The sequence below is a fragment of the Sitophilus oryzae genome, unplaced genomic scaffold, assembly GCF_002938485.1.
Source record: "Sitophilus oryzae breed Bouriz unplaced genomic scaffold, Soryzae_2.0 scaffold_2006_pilon_pilon, whole genome shotgun sequence".
Lineage (NCBI taxonomy): Eukaryota > Metazoa > Arthropoda > Insecta > Coleoptera > Curculionidae > Sitophilus > Sitophilus oryzae.
Genome location: NW_022146732.1, coordinates 4634199 through 4657678, shown reverse-complemented (window position 1 = coordinate 4657678; position 23480 = coordinate 4634199). Strand labels below are relative to the sequence as shown.

Genomic DNA, 23480 nt, shown 5'->3' with positions numbered 1-23480 from the left:
ATGTTCGATCGAAAAAAAAAACGGCGTCAAAGTCGGCTGGGGAATCGATTATATTTTTGGCGGGATCAATCTCTAGACGACATTATACATACACATCATTGTACTCAGGAGACTGAGTTCTTTCAAAACCTGAAATAAAAAATGCAGCACCGTGTTTAAAAAAATTAAGTTGGCCCCTGTATCTCACAAATTATTAGCTAATTTGAAAATCAAAAAACACTATCAGATTAGTTATTAATTAGCTTGTTAATTTTCTAAACTGTAACGCCAGGAAAAAATTAAATTTATTTTCAAAAAAATTCGTCTTTTTCCCAGAAAACTCAGCAATCATTGAAATTTTTAAAACTTTTTTGATGGCATCTTGGTGAACATTCCATGCCGGAACTTTTCCCCAATTTAATCATGTTCGTATCTATTACGGTTACCAAGCAACCTCGTACCTCGAATTTGTGCAATTTGAGCACCCTGTCTTTTTAGAAAAGATAATGTTCGATCGAGAAAAAAAAAACGGCGTCAAAAACGGCTGCATTTATTAAAAAATTCCATAAGCCATTTGAAAATCATTTTTAGTCGATATAAAACTAAATTACAATCTTCTTAAGACCAACTTGTAGTAAGCGCTATTATAATAAAAAGAAGTATACGGATCTGGTAGTGTCGCCTAGAGCTTGACCTAGTCAAAATTATCATCGATTGGCATTCCTCAGCCGCCCCCGACGGCATTTATTTTTGATAGTACAATAAACTATAAATAATATTAAGATAAATAGTAGAATAAAAATGTGGAACTAATTTTAACACACTTAATATTGTGCATGGGAATTTAAAAATGTATTTCTAAAATGCCTTAAAATTTAGTCATTTTAGAGCATCAGCTAAATGTATTACACAATGAGATTTCACCCTAACTTTAATTCCTTTTAGGATACCGTTTTATAGCAAACAGGTCAAAAACGTACTTGTGTCTAGCCCCAGCAGGCAACTATTAAGCCCAACGAATCACGTTAGAGTTGTTGACAAACATAAATGAATTATCACCCTCCAAATAACCACGCTAACCAAACTGATTGGTCAAGCTTAATAGTTGCCTGCTGGAGCTAGACACTTCTAAAAACGTACAGGTACCAATAAGAATTATAACAAGTCCAAGGTATACAAATACATACCGGAAAGTTCAAGTTGTATTAGTCCTAAAATTAATTAAGAAAAGGGAAAAAATATATACAATAAGTAACTTTAATTTCTTTTGGGATATCTTTTTATAGAAAAAAGGCCAAACACATATAGGTACCAATAAGAATTATAACCGAGTAAAGTTAAAGCTATTCATACACACCGGAAAGCTCTAATTTTATTAGTCCTAAAATTAATTATGAAGAGGGAAATTATAAGGGTAGTTTAGGCAAAAAGATGTTGTTTAATTTTATGATAATGTTAACAGTAGAGGATTAATTTGAATTAGACAATGTTTACTCTATAAGAAATTGTAAAGTTTGGCATTAATACAATACCCCCGTCTAGACATAAATTTGTGTCATTCAATGTGGTAGACAATGATCCAATATTGAAAAAAATTATATTCTCGACATCTGTTTTTTTTTTTATTTTAATGTACAGGGTGGGTCAAATTCGACGCTTTTAAATGGAAACGCCCTTTTCTATAGGAAATAGATAAAAACTAATATCGATGTCTGGAGCTCAATTTTTGTCAAAAACATGATGGTGAAAACGGCATATCGATATCTGTTACCGTTTCGGAGTTACGGGGTGTTTTTCAAAAATATGCATTTTTAACAAATCGCTGTAACTCTTTTGCTATGGAAAATTCTGTATTTTTATGAAAACATTTCCAAATCTCTTTTTTACGTAGAATTTAATGGTTTAAGTATAATTTTTCTAAAATTAATATTTTAAGAATTATCAACAGAAAATTTGATTTTTTATATGGGACACCCTGTATATTTTTAATTTATTGAAAATAATTTAAAATTACCTTTCCAAAAATATAACATACTTAATATTTTGCTCGATTCCTCTTCGAGATATAGAGTATATAAAATTCGCCCTTTTAAATAAGTAGGCTTTGAGCGGCACCGAGGTGTAATACCCAAAAATTCTAGCTGTGAGCATCAATTAAAACGAAAATAATATTTGCTATGAAATTAAAGGGGTACATAACATTTAAAATATATTTAACCAACATCAACACATTTAAACTATATCATAAAACTTAAAATAAATAGCAAACCAAGACATGAGATTTTGCTATAGGTGTTCAACATATCGACCGTCTTCTGTTATGGACAGACGGGGCAGTTTTTGAACATTTCTCGCGAAATTCATTAATCAATTGCCGGACCCTGTATTTATTTAGAGTAGTAGTAGACAGTATAACTTGGGATATTTTTGACAGATCTCTGTAGAAGAAAATCATGATAGATTTGTCATATTGTGACATAACTTGAGGTTGACCAGGACCGGATTATTTTAAATTTTGACCTAATTTAGTATTCTTTGATGTCTCATAACACAAAAAAGAAACCGTATATCTAAACGATTCAAATGTACCGGATGACCAACTAAGAATGGACCCGGCTGTATCTTAGAAACCACTTATCGTATAACTTTGGGAAAAAATGCTGATAAGTAAATCGACCAAGAGAAATCACTGGAAATTATTGCCAAGTTGAAAAAATGTCCGCTAGGGGGCGTTTCTCTGAGAGCCAATCAGAAAACAGAGTTTTTCTCAAAAATATGCAGGTGAACCGGTATTTTAAATATTACTATTGTAATCGTCGAGAAATTTGTAATTTTTTTGGTATAGAGTATTTTGCTCTATCTCAAAATAAAGTGGTGGGGAAAGGTTAAACTTGATTTATTAAAATAAGGATAACTCTGATTTAGGTTAGCCGATTTAAACAAACTAGGGCTCGTTTAAAAGAGCTTTTCTTCCTTAATCATCTCCAGTATAAATTTTGTTTCCATAAATTTTTTCGTGGTAGCTAGAAAGCGCTGTTTAACACCATAACAGATATTGCGCTTTTGTAGAAAAATTTTAAATAGGAGGCTATATTTCTCTTTACACAGTTAAATAGAGCATAAAATTTCCAAAAAATCAGCGCAAACCGCAACTTTCTATCTTCTTTCTAACCGGAGATATTAAGAGAACAAATCATGTTAGGCTGCCGTTTAAGTTATGGTCTAAAAATTATAGTAGTAGGCTAGGAAACAAAAACAGGTAACTTGGTTACGTCAAAATATCAAAACGATTAACTTCAGTTTTCATGCATCAGAATTTAGGGCGTTTTCTTAAAAAATGATCATAAGTTTTAAAACGTGTTTATGTAACATTATCGTCCATCAATATAATTTTACGAATTTCTTTCAGTTAATTATACGTAGGTAGTTCTAAGATTAAAATGTCCAAAAGTCGGATGAAATCAATAATTTTATTAAAATTTTTAGGAATTTTGTGCCGCCATATTGCTTTTAACAGAAAATGGCCGAATTTCGTATGGCCGAAAACTAGGGGTTTATTTTATGTAACGTCATTTAGTTTATTAATCCAAATCCAAGGTCGTCCTTAATTTCACTTGTTTTCGTGTTTTACCTGTTGTTTGTGTTATTTATTATCATAATTAAGCAAAATAAAAACACTAAATCACCACAATACACCAAAACATAAAAACTTATATAGTTCATAATCATCTGCTGATGATGCTAACATGGTTAGCGAAACGCGCGTCCAGTGTAAAAGTAAAAGTGTTTTGGTGTATTGTGGTGATTTAGTGTTTTTATTTTGCTGTGTAACACCAAAGGTTCCAACCCTCAACTGTAGGGGAATGTGATAAGGGTACATCGGTTTTACCTCGCAACTTGTCCCAGCAAAAGATCCACAGAAAACCAATCTCACTGAAAATAAAATAAATATTATACATAACCTAGTTATTCAATGAATCACAACATACTGCCCACGAATAGTAAAATTAAATATCTCCGCATAACTTAAAAAACTTAAAACATCAAAATAAAAGATAGATAAAAAATATCGATTAAATATAAATATTAAACAAAGAAATAACGCAAAGAATGGAAAAGAAAACGAAATGAGAAACAGCGCTGAGTTCAGCTGCAAAGAAAATACGCCACCACCTGAGCTAAAGTTTTACCCAGGAAGCGTTAGTATGAGAAAAGCGACACAACATAGTGGGGAATATCTTAGGTTCGAATGATACCAGAACGCAGTTTGTGCAACTACTCATTTATCCCAGAGCTCTAAGTATCAACTCATATAAGTTATGAAGCTCTTTTATCGCGCGAATAGTGGAGGGAGTGGACTGATTTCACACACAGTATTAATCCACCAACAGAGAAAAATTGGTTAATATTAGTCAAACCATTCAACTCATTCGTGTTCTGTCATTGCTGTTGTCGTACCTTCGCACACGTCCCTGGTGTCGCTGGAACCAAGGGAAATAGATTATGTATACGCACCCAGACACCAATACCGATTGAGCCGAAATCTAACGACGCCACGGTATGACTGTTCGGAGCGTGAGAGAAGGCGGAGGCGAGTCGTGTGTACCATGTGTTGGTATGGGATACCGGCTGGCACTCAGTGGGACCTAGTACCCTCGGTGTTCTTACGTGTGCCGGTGTCACCGGTTGATCAGTAACCATGGCAGCTCACCCCAAGAATGGCCTCCGGGACCACCGTCCGATATAAACATGACACAGCGCGGATTCTATATATGTATCGTCTAGTAGATAAATAAGGTAGGTACGTCGAGGGAGTAGTCCACAGAATACAGATAAGGAGAGCATTTATTAAGGTCGTGATTCGGATGGGTCGATACATGCCCGGTACGGACTAACCAACATCAACGCACGAGATGACCGATATTTTTAGAAATACTGTCTTCCAACTAGACTTTCTATAAGATTTATAGCCGTTTGATAGTAAAATATTTATTTTAAAAAAATAAATAATTATAAAAATATGAGTGAACCACGTAGTCGTTATCGGTATTCGATCACGATAAAACAGACACCGTGGTGCGTACAAACACTAGAGATGTAACTCGCGGAGGTCCTGGACCTCACATAGGTCAAAAACACTGAATGGTTAATCGTTTAGTGCCTTGCACTCCGTTATCGATAGTCTGTTTTTATCCGGTCGGTTCGTAATCTATTATAGAGTAAGGACTAGTTTACGGTTTTGTTTTCGAAATATAATAAGACAGATTTCATTAACAAACCAACTGGCATGTCCATCTCTTTTTTATACGGAAAATTACTTGTATTTTTATTTGAAAAAATGTTTTCAAAGCCCGTTTTTTTTACCTATATACGTTACAATGGTATATATCTCAAGTAATATAATTTACTAAACTTAGATTAATCCTCAAGATTTGTTTATCAAAAATAATGATATGTATTTACTATTTCCAATCTAAATACCTTCAGAACAATTGCTCGTAACGATTTTTAAAAAGAAAATTAAAAAAAAGTTAAAATATAATAAATTTTTTTTTTTTTTTTTTGAAAAAAAATTAGAAAGATAAATAATCAAATAAATTGGATCTATGTAACTTTTTATCGCTAGGAAATTTGCTAATTTAATATGAAAAACCCATTCGCAAAAGTTATACTTATTTTTTTATCTATTTTTTTTTTTTTTTTTTTTTTTTTTTTTAAATCAATTAAATTATTTAAAAAAAAAAAAAAAAAAAAAAAAATAATCTTTTTTTTTATTATACCAGGTGACTGTCCATAGAATATTTCATAAATAATGTTGAATAATAAGAGAGCCACAAAATTTTACACCTTTACCAGACAGATTTTGTTAAGAAATGCGTAAGGTGCATTGAAGAAGGCATACTGCTCGCCGTATGCCGTAACTCCGAAACGGAAAAAGATATCGAATATCTGGGCGGGGTGCTGTTTTTGCGTTATACTATCAATTTGGGACTTTTTTGCATCCAAAAAATCTGACCCAACACGTACAGAGAGAATTATATTCATGGCTACCTATTCATGTCATGAAAAGGTGGTTATCGCACTTAAAAACGTGGTCAATTTGGCCCGATCCTGAACACTATAAGGGCAGATTGAGATAAGTCTCGTGTGTGTTAATCTGAAAATTTGGAGATGCGCTAGGTAACATGAGAGAAAATTAACGGACAATATAAATAACCACTACCTACCACAGTAATCGATTGACCAGACAGCAATGTCCGTGCTGGTATTGGTTGTCATATTCTCTAAGCTAATTCTAAGCTGTCTAATTCCCATACTCTGAAGATGCCAGACTCCGACTCTCCATTTCAACGGAGATCCTCTATGATAACAAGTAACACTCTGAGATAATCTACACTATGATTAACTAAAATATAGAGTAAATTTAATAATACATCTTAATTGTTTGGTCTAATTAACTCTCGTTTATTAGAGATACTCTTGAGACTGAGCTAGGTTAAAATCAATTAAGTACCCAATGAACATAATGAACTTACATCTCCGCATTGTACCTACTACTGGGCTTAGATTCATTGCCCGTTGCTGGATTGGTGTCTCCTCTAGCATCACTATCTTCATAATCAAAGTATGCAATTCTCTCATCCTTCCCCGCTCCGGCCAGACCGATACGGATTAGAAGCTTGCCTTCTAATGATCTCTTACAACATATGGGTAATTTTTTTATATAAATCTTAATTTTTGGTATTAATCAACATAAGAACTTAGAAATAATGCCCACGAGGGGAAAAATTTTATAAAGGCTGTAAAATAATGTTTTTGAAGTTTAAATTTGATATTTTAATAAAAAAAAAAAAAAAAAATTCTAATAATTAATATCCAGGTAAGCATTTTAAAGACATTAACCACATAAAAAATACATTTTTACTCTGAATATTACGTGATAAGTAATAATTAATATTATATAAATAATAATTGGTTATCAGCAAGTTTCACATAATTTGAATTATTTTGAATGTTTTGAAGTGCTGGGTTAAAAAATAAAGAGTCTGTATACTACAACACCGGAGGCGGTGACCGTCGGTAATAGCAGTACGCTCGAATGGTAGGTGCTGGAATTGACCCATTATCTGTAAAATAAAATAAATGAAATAATATAAATATTTTTTTTTTTTTTTTTATTAAATTTCTCAAAATTTTGTTCAAAACAAAAGAGTTGTTGAATGTAAGGATACTTAACTAGGTAGACCTGGAGGTGAACGCACAGGACTGGGGTGGGTTATTTAGATTTGTCATAGGCCTGGGAAGCAAACATTCAGGGCATTCGGTGCCAAGTTCTGCTCTAAAAAGAAGAAAATTGTATTATTGATAAAAAATACATAAAAAAAAAAAAAAAAATTTTTTTTTCTAATTTTGTCAAAAACTAAAGAGTGATGAAATATGAGGGACTTACATGGGTACTTAAAAACAATAGTAAAGTGTGCATTACGATCAGTGCTGGGAGGCGATATAAATTGTTTCAATTGGTGCATGCTATTATCATAAAATAGTTAATCGGGACATTTATTTTCTTTAAGTTTAAAGTGGTAAATAAAAGGAATTATGTAAACTTTAAATAACCGATTAGATGATATACACTTTGATAGTATATTGAAATAACCTTGAATTCTTATAAAAAATATATATTAAACCTAAGCTATTCCTAACATAATGTTAATTTAAGTTCTCAAACAATATAGGTATTGTGTAAATAATTGACCATATAAGGAATATCATATAATAAAAGGGTAGAGGACTCAACAAAGAGTGTTGGATTAAACAGACAAGTAAGAAGTTCTCTATTCCGCGGTGTTCGCGGATAGGATAGTATTCAAGAATAGGTAATCTATAGCAAATTTATTCACCGTTTAGTTGTCTCAGCTTGGTCTAGCTGAATAAAATAAGTATATTGTAATATTAAGTTAAATATAAAATAATTTTTTTTTTTTTTAATACCAAATAAAACCTTTATCAGTAAGTAATTTAAAAATTCTGGGTTAAATTACCCTTTTTGTAGTCGAGAAGATTTTTGTCATTTATGGGTGCACAACACTAATAGAATGGTGAAAGAAGTTGAGAAGCTAGGAAACAGGCGACGGAAAACAGGGAGCCCAGGTGCTGGTAAATACGACTAGGAGACACTTGAGATAGGCAACCTGAATTGAGACTGGGGGGATGGTTGCAACCGGGGAGACACCGAAATTGATTAGCGTCATCCAGGCAGCTCTGAAAGGCCACTTGCCGTATAGGGTATAAGAAAAAATAAGTAAATATATAATACTACAAATTCAATTAGGTGGAATTTTTCCGTCCGTAGATATTTATTTCATGTTACTTAATAGTATATAACAATAACATCGCAATGAAAAGTTTATTTACAGCACAATGTTATGAACATATAACAACGAGTAATCCCTGAAGTTAGTAAGATACGAAAACGAACGAGGTCGTAACCGATCGTTCTAGATCAACACGAGTGTTGTAATCATGTTAAACGCACGTGTCATGTCAACTTCTGTAAATCAAGCCAACCGAAAAATAAGAAGGAATGCTGTTTGTAATTCGTTTATTATCCCCCGGGACGCGTACGAAAACACCTTTAACTATGACAATTGTCACATTTATACTGAAAAGTCAGTTTGCCCCACTGTCAAAAGTACGCGAGCAACTTTTTCAATTATTATGCAACATCGGGTTATGAATTTCCATACACCACAAGATCTTTGTTTACGAATCTCCATACAACGAATTGAAATACTAGGAAAAATAGGATTTAAAAAAAAAATGTTACTTTTTGATGTTATAATTTATACACAATTATAAACTGGATATTTTTTGGAAAATAAATAAAGTTGTACAATTCAATAGATCAAAAGTATAACTTTACCAGTTGGAGGAAAGATTTGCTGAGTCGTAATGTTCTGGGGGCCCAAGGTTGGTATTACCGAAGCGGGCCATAGTAAAAGCCCCCCTAGTTTAGAAAGGAGTCTGCGGGACTGGGTACTTCGGTACCGACTGGTAAAAAAATATTGTTTTAATGAAAGTTCTAAATTAAAAAAATATCTATTATGAAGTTCTTGCTTCGAAAAAGTACCCATATCAAATATATACATTTTTTTCAAAATATTTTTTTTTTTTTTTTTTAATTTTTAAAATATTTTTTTTTTTATTTTATTCAATTTCTAAGTTTTGATTAATATTTAAAAAAAATTAATGTACAAAACAATAAATTAATTAATTAAATACATTTTTGTGTATTTTTTTTTTTTTTTTTTTTTTAAATTAATTAGAAAATTGTAATTAATTGAAATACTTTTTAATTAAAAAAAATAACTGAATATAAAAATAAAAAAAAAATAAAAACTATTTTTATAATTGTTTTTTTTTTTTTTTTGTATAAAATTTTAAAAAGTAAAATTTTTTTTTTTTTTATAAGTATCACTGACTTAATGTTTAAAGTTAATTAATCAACAATTAAGGTACAAAATTTTGTAGTATTTAAATTGGTACTTACTTGAGGAGGATGTTGCATTATGGGGGGCATGGTTCGATAGGAACTGCACACACCAGGCTGTTGATAGGATTGATAGGAACCATTATACGGATGGTACCGACACGATGATGGTCTCCTAACCTGCAAATACATATCACGGATTATTATTTATGAAAATAGGTACCTTCAAAAGTAGCAAAAACAATGCTTTAGTAAGTAGGTTATAGTATTATTATTTGGTTTGGAACTTTTGTGTGTTACAACGTAAAGACTTTAGTTTTGCACTGGACGCGCGTTTCCCTAAACCACGCTTGGCCATCATCAGCAAAATGAATTAAAAACTGGATTTCAGGTGATGAGGATTTTTGAAGTAATCTACTGATCGAGTGCCAAACGTGGTTAGCAAAACGCGTGTCGAGTGGAAAAGTAAAGCGTTCTGGTGTATTGTTTTAAATTAGTGTTTTTATTTTGTAGATTTTTAGCAGTATAGTTACTATAGAAAAATTGGTGCACCTAGTGGCATTTTACAAGAAATTTATGTAATAATATAATAATGAATAACTTATTGAGCATTGATCTAAAAATTATTTGATGATAATTTGAATTAGAAACATGAGGTTAAGTTAAAAAAAATCATACAACATTTTTGAGAGATTTTTTTGTATTATACAGGGTGAGTCTTGGGTGAGTCTTAAATATGTTCAAATATTTTTAGGGCTGGCAGATGTGGATAAAAGAAACATATATTTTTTGGCGTTTTTCAAATATGTAAGTTCAAAATAACCCAGTTATTCAAATTTGAAAATTTAGACACTGAAAGAGCCACTGATTTGTTTCTGTATTTGCATATTCTTTAGTGCCGTAACAATATTAGAGATTAAGAAATTATACCGTTAAAAATTTGCGGCAATTCTAAAATGTTTTCTAAAATATATAAGACAATTTAAAAGAAAATGTATGATTTTCAACTTTTTTTGTGAAAAAAACCTTCATAGACGTATTCCTGGATCGAAATACAGGGTGTCCCAGGCTAGCGTGCATTAAGAAGTTTCTAGAGAACTAACTACAACATCTAGATCCGAGAGATTTTTTGTACGTCATAGTTTCACAACGAGATCTATCGATTAAAAAAATTTTCAATAGCGACACTTTTCGGAAATTCCGCGGAAGTTGACAGGAACTTTCTTATTTTAAATGGTGCGCCCTTTTTTATTACATACTTAAATTCCTCTGTAAAAATTTAGAAGTTTTGATATTAAACACTCTATACCGTTTTTGAGAAAAAAAAAAAATTTGAAGAAAAAATATTGTAAAAATTTTGGACGAAAAAAATACCTTTCAAAAAAATTTATGTGTAAGAGCCCTTAGAATATAGTGATTACCGCAGCCAATGTGACATAAAGAGAAGAACAGTGGCTACTATTTCAAAAAATTAAATTCTTCCGAAGTCATAATATAAAATATATTGTGACCGCAGCTTTCATGGAATTGAGCGATTGAAAAAATCCGTCATATTTTTTTTCAATGAAACCCATTTTTTTTTTTCACTAATGAAACTGAAGAAATTAAAAAGTGTATTTCCATTTGAAAAAAATGATTCATGATAATTTTTAAATCGGTCAATTCCATGACAGCTGCCGCCATTAATATATGATATTTGAGCAATTTAATTTTTGAAATAGCTAGCTACATGTCTTCTCTTTGTGTCACAGTACAGTGGCTGTGGTAATCACTAAATTTGACGTTTAGGCTATACACATATTTTTGACAGGCAGATTTTTTCGCCCAAAAATTTTTAAATATTTTTTTTCTCTCAAAAACCGTTATTGTTAGTGTATTTAACATCAAAATTCATAACATTTTACAGAGAATTTAAGTTTGTAATAAAAAATGGCGGCGCCCATTTAAAATAAGAAAGTTGCTGTCAGCTTCCGGTATTGCCGGAAGTGCCGCCATATTGAAAATATTTTTCATCGATTGATCTCATTGTAAAACAACGATGTGCAAAAAATCTCCGATCTAGATATTGTGGTTCTGTAGAATTTTCTAATGGTCGCTCAGCTTGGGACACCCTCTATACCACTTCTAAAAATATTTGCCCTTATTTCAGACTCAACCTGTATATATGAAACTCTGAATACCGAAATCGAAATTTGGTACATATTGTCGTGGATATCACTAAGTAGCCTAACTCATTCTGTGATATTTTTCAGGAGAGCCGAGCGGTTTAAAGTTTTTTTACCACATTTGTTTCAATACTAACCAAAATATACTGAAGCCACGGTGTTTCTTTTTTGTTAAAGAAATACAGCGGCTACAATATATTTTAGTTGGCATTAAGACACAAATAGTAAGAAACTTTAAATCGCTCGCTCTCCCGAAAAATATCCAAAAATAAGTTACGCCACTTCTTGATATTGACAGGGATTTTCGGAAATTCAACCCCTAAGGGGGCGAAATCAGGGGTAGATTTTATATAAGAAAAAAAAATAAAAAATAGAAGTATAAAACTAAGTGCCTTCAAGGAAATGATCGAACGCTAAGAAACGATTTTCGAAAGTTCTAAGGGGGTGAAAATTTGTATATATGTATTTTTTTTAATCAATCCTAGGAGTATGAACATTTGCATACAGACTAAAGTGAGCACTGAGAAACTGTTTTTAAAAAATCATCCCCTAAAAGGGTAAAATTAGGAACGAAAGTTTGAACAAAAATAGTTAAAATGTAGCTTCTAAAAGTATGAAACTTTGCACAGGGTTTTTTTAAGCGGTGTAATTGAACACTTTTTGAATTTACTATAAAAGCTTTATAAAATCGATCTTAGCAGTCTGGAATTTTACATGGATGTCCCAGTATGATGAGAGTGAGTTTTCAAAAGTGATTTTTGGAAATTCATCCCTATGAGTGTGAAATTAGGGGCGAAAATTTGTTAAAATGGTTCTATAACAACAGATACTTGCTTAGACCACGTTGTCTCAGATTAAAATGAACTGTTAGGTCGTTTTTTAAGTTTAGAGTAAGATGACATGAAATTTGAAATGCTTGTTTCTTTGTAAGTTTTAATCATAAAAGGAATGTAAGAAACTTCGAATTTTACGCGGACGAAGTCCCGAGAAAACGCTAGCCTTTTATAAGTGCAAATATTTTTAGGGCTAGTATATTTCGAACCGGGAAACACGATTATGAGGTTTTTAGTTAAAGAAATAATCTCTTGATAATATGGAAAAAATAGAAGTAGGTTAAATTTGCAAGAAAAAAAAACAGAAAAGATCCAGTGGTTCTCAAAATTTAAGCGAAAAATATATATTTTTTAAATTTTCACAGTAAGCTATCGGTTATTTTGGACTTATTTGAAAAATGGTAAAGAGGATATAATATCATGTTTCTTTTATCGAGATCTACCAGCTCTAAAAACATTTCCACTTATTTAAAACTTACCCTGTATAATATTTCAAACAACTGTTAAATTAAGTTTAGAATATTAACTTAAATATTAAAAGTATATATTAATAGTATTCTACTATAATATATTAATATTAATATATTATAGTAGTACAATAATTAATCCAATAACATAAAAAATATCAAAAAATAAAAAAAAATCTGCTGCCATGTATACTTTAACATTATAAAGAACAAATATCATGAAATATTTTATATAATATCTTGTACAAGAAAATAAACCAAATTAGATAAAGCAATTTTTTGATTATTACTTAAATTTGGAATTTAAGATCAAACTTATAATAAAAATAAATTTATTTAAAATATACTTGGCACATAAGAAAATATAGAAAAATAAAGTACACTTACAGTTGCAAGTTATTAAAATTGTTATAACTAACGTTGAATCCCTGCATGTTCATCGTTCAAAGTTTGGAGAATTCGAGAGGAAACACACTAAACTTGAAATTACACGGAAAACTGACCAAAAATTGCAAAACATTGATATTTATAGGAAACCCTCCCGCCCTACCTATTTATTATTAACAATGGGGATAGGGCTGGACCAATCAGGTACGCGTCTGGGGGTGGTTCCGCCCTTGCCCTGGTACTCGGTACCCAGTTGCGTCAATTAACTCTAGTGGGGAAAATTTTATTTTTCTAATGCCAAGCATATAGGAACATGACAAAAATTGAATTTTTTGATTTTGGTTTCATATAAAATGTTAGTTTATTAATTATAGTATTTTTTTAAGAGGAAGATTGAAATATATCTTGTTAATTTCAGTATTATCTTTATTTAATGATAGCTTATCAGAATCTTAAAAGTTCAGTCTATGCTTCTCTAAAAAGGGCATAGCACAGTGGTTTCAGATAGGTCATTACTTAGAAATATTAATTTCAAAATGTTTGCATGAAACTGTTGCTAATACTTTTCTTATATTCCCCTGTAAACGATACATAATAAATAACCAAATAAAGTAAGCCTAGTGTAGCGCTTTTTTTATTAGAAATGTCACATTTTTGCTACTGGTATCAAGCTGACAAACAGTTTTCAGATACCGCCAATTAATTACTTATTTTATTAAAATTGATAAAAGCTGTTGCCTTTTCTGTAATGGACGTTCGAAAAGAAGGTAAAAAGAACTGTTTTTCCTTTTTTGCACTTAATTAAACCTACGTAATATTAGTTTATGGCAATTTATTTGAAGGCAACAAAAATTGTATTTTTACATTTTTGCTTGTCACTCTTCAAGACTTTTAACTACTTTCCCTTTCAAATCCTCTTAAACGGCATGATAATACTTGTTGCTTAAAGTATATTGCATATAAATTAATTGCCATTGGCTGCCGCGAATTGCCGCCGGATCTTATACCGGGTGGTTAAAGATTGACTTTTTGTCTTAAAATAAAAGTAACTTATTTTTTCCTCTTCGTGTCAATTTATTTCGTGGACACACTGTATATCAATTGACAATAAAATTGTATTTATAAAATGAAACAATTGTCTCTTTTATTTTTTCAACATTTAAAATAAATTTGACCTCTTCAATATGAAAAAACATGTACATATGTGCAAACATAATCTGTATCTGTATTCCTTTCCGAATAGTTAGAACTTAAAATGCAAATCACACGAACTGGGCCCAATTTTTTTAATACATATTACATTAATTTTTTTATACATATTTATTTAGCATTTGTTATCAATTTCTATTAAAACAGGTGCAGTCAAGCTATATCTAGATATCTAACAGTTATGACCGCGCAGTTAATTAAGGGGAACCACTATGCATAGCCGTAATTTTGATTTAAACGTTTAGATTTTATTTTTTTTAAATATTTTTTTGCTTCCAAACGCTCTTCGGTTTGAGTTACACTCTTTGAGACACAAATCTTTCTTGTAGCAGTCAAATTTCTTGAAATAAGCTAATTTTGAGAAGTTTCTTCTACCGAGTATTACATAAAACCAAAAATGTTGAATTATTTGAATTTGGTTTACTGGTTTTAATTAAGGTTTCCAAACCGAGATCCCGAAATCCCGATATTATATCCCGAAAATCTTGAATAATTTAAATGCCCAATCTAAAATGATTCGGCTTTATACACTTTAGTCGTTCAAAGAACAAATATTTTGCTTATACTAAGCAGAACGCCAATATCTGAAAGTTAGATTTCCGTGATTCATATATTTTATTTTTTTGCAACAAGAATTGTATTTTTTTTTCTTACTAAATATGAATGTTACTGTTCCATTTAAAAAAACGAAGAAACATTATTTTATATTTTAGAAAGTTTGGCGTAGAATTTTGAACATCCTGTATGTTTTAAGATTATGATATTTATAGCAAAGTTTGTACAGACCATCTAAAAACTCTGAACCCATTCTCTTTGATTTCAGGACAGTTTTTGTATTATTAATAATTTTTTTAAGAATGGCTGAAAAAAATATATTTTTTATGTATTTACTAGTATCTCTAAAACTATCGAAATATATTTACTCATACCTTAGGATTATGTAAAGTGATCAGAAAGGAAGCGAAACATGCAATAATATACGGGGTGTCACATTTAAAAAAAATCATCCGGATCCACTCACACGACTTTTTTGAACCACCCTATAGAAATTAAAATATTTTCCTGAAATACATCCTCGTTAATACTTTTGGTTTACTGGTTTAAAAAAAATAATGTTTATTTAAAAATATTTTATCAAGAAAGTGCCCCTAATAAAAATATATTAAAAAATGCAAGACTTTCAAGAGTCTTGCAGCGAGACCAAGATCAAGAGAGTTTTTGTCTTGGTCTTGTATTTGCTCATCAGTACTAGAGTATAACTTTGTTGCCCGACAAATTAGTACCAACAATTTAATCAAAAGAGATCCACACGAGATTCAATATATTTGAAACAAACAGCCAAATATAAATGTAGAAAACATTATTATTATTTATACATACCTTATACACGCCATGCTTTTTAGAAACAATATGTTTAACTACTGAATTTAATATGGGAACTGTATCGAGATCCGTTGGGATTTTTTGCGATGTTAAATATATTTTTATAGTTTTTTAGTGCAAGGTGGAATTCAGGCCCAACACACTATTTCTATTTGTTAAAAGAATATACAGGGTGTTTCAAAACAAATGCGAAAAACTTCAGGGGGTGATTCCTTGTTCAAAATAAAGGGTAGTTTGCCTCATAAACGTTGGGTCAAAAGTCAACCATTAGGGAGATATCGCGGTACAAAGATGGTGGAAAAATAATGTTTTTATTTTTTATCTTGAAAACGAAAAGAGATAGACTAATGACATTTTATGGAAGCATTACTGTTATGAAAACACACTTTCTGGTAATTTTTTCACTTTTCTAAAATGAGTGGAAGGGGTTGAAATAAACACCCCTATCATTCTTGTTAACGAAATTTAAAGAAAAATCTTATTAAACACATGCAAAAAAAATAATTTGGATAGTTTAGTTTGTTTAGAAACTTTTTTATCTCTTGTGTTTTTTTGAGAAAACTCACCGATTTGAAATTAAAAAATAAAATGTAAATCTTTACATGTCAGGACAAAACACATTTTTAGATTAAGAATCTTAGAAAGAAAATAACGATAATAATAATCATCTAGATAATAACGTATTGCGGTAGAGTAATGCCAAATAAAATAATATTAGAAACATCCTAAAAAGTAACAGCGGCCGACTAGATTTTTTCCTAAAAAAATTACAGCAGCCCACTAGATTCTTTATCAGAAAATGTTTTTTGCCCTGACATGTAATGCTTTACATTTTATTTTTTAATTTCAAATCGGTGAGTTTTATGAAAAAAATACAAGAGATAAAAAAGTTTCTAAACAAACTAAACTATCCAAATTAACTTTTTTGCATGTGTTTGATAAGATTTTTCTTTAAATTTCGTTAACAAGAATGATAGGGGTAGTTTATTTCAACCCCTTCCACTCATTTTAAAAAAGTGAAAAAATTACCGGAAAGGGTGTTTTCATAACAGTAATGCTTCCATAAAATTTCATTAGTCTATCTCTTTTCGTTTTCAAGATAAAAAATAAAAACATTATTTTTCCGCCATCTTTGTACCGCGATATCTCCCTAATGGTTGACTTTTCACCCAACGTTTATGAAGCAAACTACCCTTTATTTTGAACAAGGAATCACCCCCTGAAATTATTCGCATTTGTTTTGAAACACCCTGTATAAATATATTAACTTATTTAAAATTAGTACAATTCAGACATTTTGATCTATTGCCTTCGATATGTCAACTTTTTCGATATATTTTTAGACTTAATATTTATCAGTTTATACAGTTTCATTGTTTTAAACATATACAGGGTAGCCCATTAGTGCGAGAAAGTCTAATATCGTAGTCGCTGTCGAAGACATGAAATTATTTTATACTAATAAATATAGGGTAGCTATCACATAAAAAAAAATATGCTAAAGTTTTAAGCTTTTTTTAAATTGCACCCCATATCAAACACAGGAAAATGGGACACACTGTACATTTAGATATTTCTATCATTTTTGGTTTATTAGAGCACATCATCTTGTTGTCTTAGTAATATTCATAGCAAGTAGATGTGACTAGGGAATGCAATCCCGCAAATGCGGGATTTACCGTGCGGGATTTGCGGGATCGACACATTATTACTGGGTAACCGAATCGATTTCAATCAAGATCAAACCGCTTCGTTCCGGGCCGACGATGCGTCGACGCTCGGAACCCGGGTGATTCCCCTTATAGCTTGGCCATTAAAAATAAGTGAAACAAACAGGTTAGTTGTTAGATTTCTTTCTGGCGTGCGTAAGTGAAGAAAAGCGTTTAACTAGTACTTGTGGATAATTTCGTCAAAAAAACTCCTGGGCATAATTATCGGAACAAGCAAAATTTTAGGGTAAATTTAAAGTAGAATATCTCTGGAACTAAAAAAGATTTTGGGATGCGGTTTGGACCAGGTTTTAGATACATCTGTTGTGATTAAGGTGCTATATAGTTTTCGAAAATATATTTAGTGAATTCTCGTATACAGGGTGTTTTATAAGAGTGTGCAAATTTGGTCAAGAATCTTTTTTACCGCAAATTTACAATATTTAAAAAATCGAAATAAGTACGACTAATCTGTTTTGAAATTAGAAAAAATAATTTGATCGGTTTTTTTATTTTTTTTTTATTTTAAGTTTTTTTTCTCGAAAAATATGCATTTTTAGCATACGTACATAAACATACATGGTACTAAATGGTACAAAAAGCTTTGTACATTCTGCATATGCCAAAAAATTATTGATATAGAGTGTATCTAAAAGCAGATAACTAACACAAGTTAAAAAAAACGTCAACATCAGGATAATATTTTTATTTATAAAATAAGTAGATAAATTATAATAAAATTTAAGTTTATTTAATATTAAATATATTTTTGAACACTCTGTATACATCGGTCCAAATTTCTGTACAGCTAGTTTAAGATACACGCTATATCAATATATTGTGGGCCTATGCAAAATGTACAATGCCTTTTGTACCATTTAGGACCAAATGTATGACTATTGTTTACAGTCCCGCAATTTTGCGGATCGGCGGGATTGATTGCTTTAATCCCGCGGGTTTGCGGGATTGAGATTTTGGTGCGGGATTGCATTCCCTAGATGTGATTTAACATCAAAAAGTTTTGTGATCAAGTAAGATTGTATTTGACTGTTCTTGATTGTTGTATACATGGTTTATCATTGCACACTTAATTATAAAATATTTCCATCATATTATAAAATGTTATTACAGGAAACCACACGACCGCAACCTAGAAGTTTTAAAAAATGTCTATACCGATGTGGCCGATTCATCTCTTCAAAAAAATCCTATATGGATTTTCGCCACTGCTAGAAAATTTACAAAATAACATAGTTATTTTTTTAAAAACTGCTGTGTTAATCCAAAGGAAACTATTGGTCAGCAGTTAAGTTTACTGATAAACAAATTTGCCTAATGAACAAAAAAATGCTTAACGTTTCGGAAAGTTTATCTCTTTCCGTCGTCGGAAGCAAAAAAAATACAAAGAAAAAAAGAAACTATTTACAATATATTTAAATCCAACTGTTTGAGAACACTTCAGTTTTTTTTAAACAGTTACGTCTAGAAAAACCGTTGACGCTCTGTTAAAATGACATTATGTCATGTTAAACTTCAAAATTAACAATTACTACCTGATAACAATTACTTAATAAGGTAAAACCAAAAGCCTCAACCTTTCTGTATGATTATTTTTAATTTTTACGTATGTTATGTTTATTTATGTTATGTTCTTTAAAAACAAAGAAGCGATTGCCATACAGCCAGGCTATCGCTTCTTACATTATAATTTTGGCGTTGTTAAAATTTATTCTGTGCCCTGTGTCCCAGGAATGCTGACAAATCTTATATTTGTGAAAATCTCCCTTTCTTAAATAATCTTTATGTTAGTTCGTACATTTAAGGGTGTATATGTTTCACGAATGTAGTCGTTTTTTATTAATGTATTTTTTATGTGGTCTGTTTAGTGAATTGTCGTCTGAACATAATATTTTTGTCCTATCATATAAACTTTTTATAACACCTTTTTTACACTAATACTGTGATTAGATGTGACATTTAAGTATCTGTCTGTAATTGTGGGTTTTCTGTAAACATCTAAAATTAGTTTATTTTGAAACTTTGACACTAAAACATCAAGAAATGGCAAACGATTATCTCTCTCTACTTCTAAAATAATTAATTAAAGTAAATTTTATGGTAGGTTCGCGAGAATTTGTATAATCCAAAAAATGTCTATTTCAGAAACGTTATAATGTCATATTGCAAAAATATCATCAACATAACGCATTTAGCATTTTTTAAAAAAAACTATTTATTGTATTATTTTCAAAATCTCCCATAAAAATATTACTTAGCAAAGGCGAGAGAGGCGATACCATTGCCATACCGAAATCTTGTTGAAAAAATTCGTTATTGAAAATAAGTAGTTTTAACACAAAATGTCAACAATTCCAAAATACTATCTATGTATAATATTGTTCTATCTTTTAAAATTTTGATCGTGTTCTAACCCATCCCTGACTATTTTAATTTAATTTTCTACCGGTACATTAGTGGAAAAACTAACTGTATTTGTATAAAGTTCTGTATATTTTTCTTTCAATAGTTGGTGTTGAGTCTTTTGAAAGAAGTTTATTTGTTAATAATAAAAATGCAAGTACTAGCACTTTTTCCGGATATGAGGTTATAAGATAAATAGGTACAAAACTGGTCCAAAATCTCCAGACAATGTCCTGATGTTGTAAACGCACAGATCAGGTAATACATGAAATAATATTTTATGATGGTCAATGAAAGTAAATTGAAAAGAATTGCTAATGAGCCAACAACGGACACACCAGTATCTACTTTATAAGACTTTGGGAAATTCTATGCCTTTGTGTGATTTTTTTTTTTATTTTTATAACACTAGGGATATACTGGGTGGAGCATCTCATTCACCTCGGTTGATTATACAAAAACGGAAAGATGTAGAAGCAAAATATTTTATGGGTATATGTGGAAAGGCAATGTGCATAATTTAAAATTATTTTGAGATGTACAGGGTGTGTCAGAACTAAGATCCATGCCAAAGTTATATTTTTTCTTATGGAACACCCGGTATTTTATTTCATTTTTGGATTCTTGGACATAAAATAAGACATTTATTATAAGGGTTTAATATGTTTAAAAGCTTTGGTTTTGGAGATATTTAAAGATATTTAAATTTGCATGCCTTAATAAAAATGTTTGTCAACACCTTGTACATTAGTTTTCAGAATTAATTCTTGTGCTGGCTTTGAAGCCAGAGAAATAAAGTTTACTAAAAAATTTGATTAATTTCTTAAATGTATACAGGGGGATCAAAAATTGCTGGTCTATTTTAAATGATTATTTTACATAATAATCATTTAAACAAAAAATTGTTAACTTCGTTATTTCAAATGCAACACTATGTATTTTTTTAAATAAGTCGAAGCAGATTTAAATGCTCTTTCAAACTGTATTAGGGTTTCCTATACCTATCTGGCTCAGATTTTGAATAAAAAGCGATTTTTCAATAACACTGTAATCAAGATGGCTGGTGTCGCCATGGCAATTTTCTAATGACATTTAGTAGCTATTTTCAAAATCGACTTTAGTTTATGGACTTTCTTTAAATTTATAATAGTTTATTTTTATTTAATTTACCTACAATGAGGTTAATAGGTGAGTATTTTTTATTTTATCACGAAAAATGAAACAGTATCTGCCGGCGGAAGGAACGGATACGTTACTAGTGATTTTATTTTGTGAGGATAATAATTAATGCTTGTTAGCCTGAAGGGTTTACGCTCAAAGATATCCAAATAGGAATTTCCATTACAAGCGTTCTTTTGAAAAACTACTTTTTCTATTTGACAGAGCTGATAGTGCGGCATATGAAAAACATATTAGGTTGCAACCTGTCGTTGGAAGTGAACAGAATGAATAATTAATTGGTTCTTTTATAGAAAATCCAATATATCCACAAGTCATTGTAATACAAATCAAAGAACTACTTCTTTATTTTTCTTGATAAAATAATAAATACTTACTTATTAAACTATTGTAGGTGAGTTAAATAGAAGTAAACTGTTATAAATTTAACTAAACTAAAGACGATTTTGAAAATAGCCACTAACTGTCACTAGCAAATTTGGCGACCATGGCGATACACCAGCCATCTTGATTGTCATTTTATTGAAAAATCGAAAAGAAATCGGCGAAATAAAAAAAGTGAGTTTCCAATTGAATAAATAATTTGTGATAATCTTCCAATTCTATGACAGCTACGGTCAATATTAATGACATTCGAACAATTTAATTTTTGAAATAAATACCCACATTTCTACTCTTTATGTCACAGTGGCTGTGGTAAAAACTATATTTGACGTTTAGGCAATACAAATTTAATAAAAATACAAATATTTTTTTTAATAAATACAATTTTTTGTCTCCAAAATATTTTAACAGTCTATGTTATTCTCAAAAAAACAGTTTAACGTTAGATATAGAGTGTTTTGATATCAAAATTCATAAAATAAACCGCTTTAAAAAAAATATTTTCAATATGTAATAAAATATTGGTACCCATTTAAATAATAAAATTGCCCTGTCAACATGCTGTATTTTCTGGGAAGTGCCCCATATTGGAAAATATTTGAAAATCGATAGATATTTGTTGGCTGATAAACAATAATGTAGCAAAAATCTCCATTCTTAGCATTATTGTAAGTTCTTTAGAAACTTTCAAATTACGCTCCAGCCATGACACACGTACCAGGGTGGTGACAATTTCGACGCTTTTAAATGATGGGAAAACACCCTTTTCTATATGGAGATAGACGAAAACTAATATACGGTGTCTGGACTCAATTTTCATCAAAACCATCGATGGTGAAAACCGCACGATAATATCTGTACCGTTCTTCGGAGTTACGGGCGGGTGTTTTTTGTGCAAAAAAATGATGATAAAAAAAAAAAAAAAAAAAAAAAAAACTTTTTTACTATGGAAATTTTGTATTTCTATTGAAAAATTTCCAAAAGCACCTTTTTACGTTAGATATAAATGGTTTAAGTATAAACTTTTTTTTAAAATAACATATTTGGAGTTATCGAGCATGAGAAAATGGTGTGATTTTTGTATTTTGGGACACCCTCTTATATTGATTTAATTAACGTTTGAAAAGAAATTTAAAAATTTACCTTTATCTACAAATATAGCAGCACCTTTGATAATTTTCTGTTATAATTCCTCTCGAAATAGGAATTTTTTAAAAAGATGTTCGCACTTTTAACTAGTAGGCTGGTTCCGCCCTCATTTGCAATGATTTGCCCTTAATAGAACTCGAAACATATTTTTCCAACAACCGCTTATACTGAGCGCTGGAAGTTATCAGCCCTTTTTGCATTCCAATTTTCAACAATAATTGAATAGCTAACCAAGATTCCAGCCGTTTGCCGTCGAGGCCGCCTGACTTTAGTGCTTGACCAATAGGGATCTATTCCTATGGATATATTTGCCGGAAGAATTTAAAAGTTCCTTATTTTTCCTTATAATCTAGACCAAGAATTAGAAATACTTAACGGTTATGAGAGGGTATCTTCTCACCCCCACTGAGTTAATGATTCCGCGAAAAATGTTCAAAAGACTGCCCCGTCTGGTCCATAACAGAAAGACGGTCGATATGTCGAACACCTGTTACAAAATCTCATAACATTTTTAATTGAAATTAAAAAAAATTTAGTTTTTTGTTATTAGATATAGTTTTAACTGCTTGTTGACGTGTTGTTTAAAACATATTTTTAAATAGTTATAAAATTCAATTTGATGGCATCAACGACTAGTGATTTTGCAATATATATAATATACGCCTCCTGTTAAGACTAGTTTTATACTGCTCTGTACTCTCGGCTCGCACCAAGTTTCAGTTAGT

General features: G+C 30.7%; 1 protein-coding gene across 1 annotated transcript in view; it reads right to left on the bottom strand.

The window, feature by feature from the left end:
* Positions 1–4405: 4405 nt before the first annotated feature.
* Positions 4406–23480, bottom strand: part of LOC115883900 (extensin-like) — a 44011-nt gene continuing 24936 nt past the window's right edge. Inside the window, exons 9-11 of the mRNA XM_030902324.1 lie at positions 9530–9649; positions 6516–6676; positions 4406–4460 (exon numbers count right to left, since the gene is read on the bottom strand). Of these exons, the coding sequence (XP_030758184.1) occupies positions 4406–4460; positions 6516–6676; positions 9530–9649 (336 nt within the window). The remainder of the gene's footprint in view (positions 4461–6515; positions 6677–9529; positions 9650–23480) is intronic.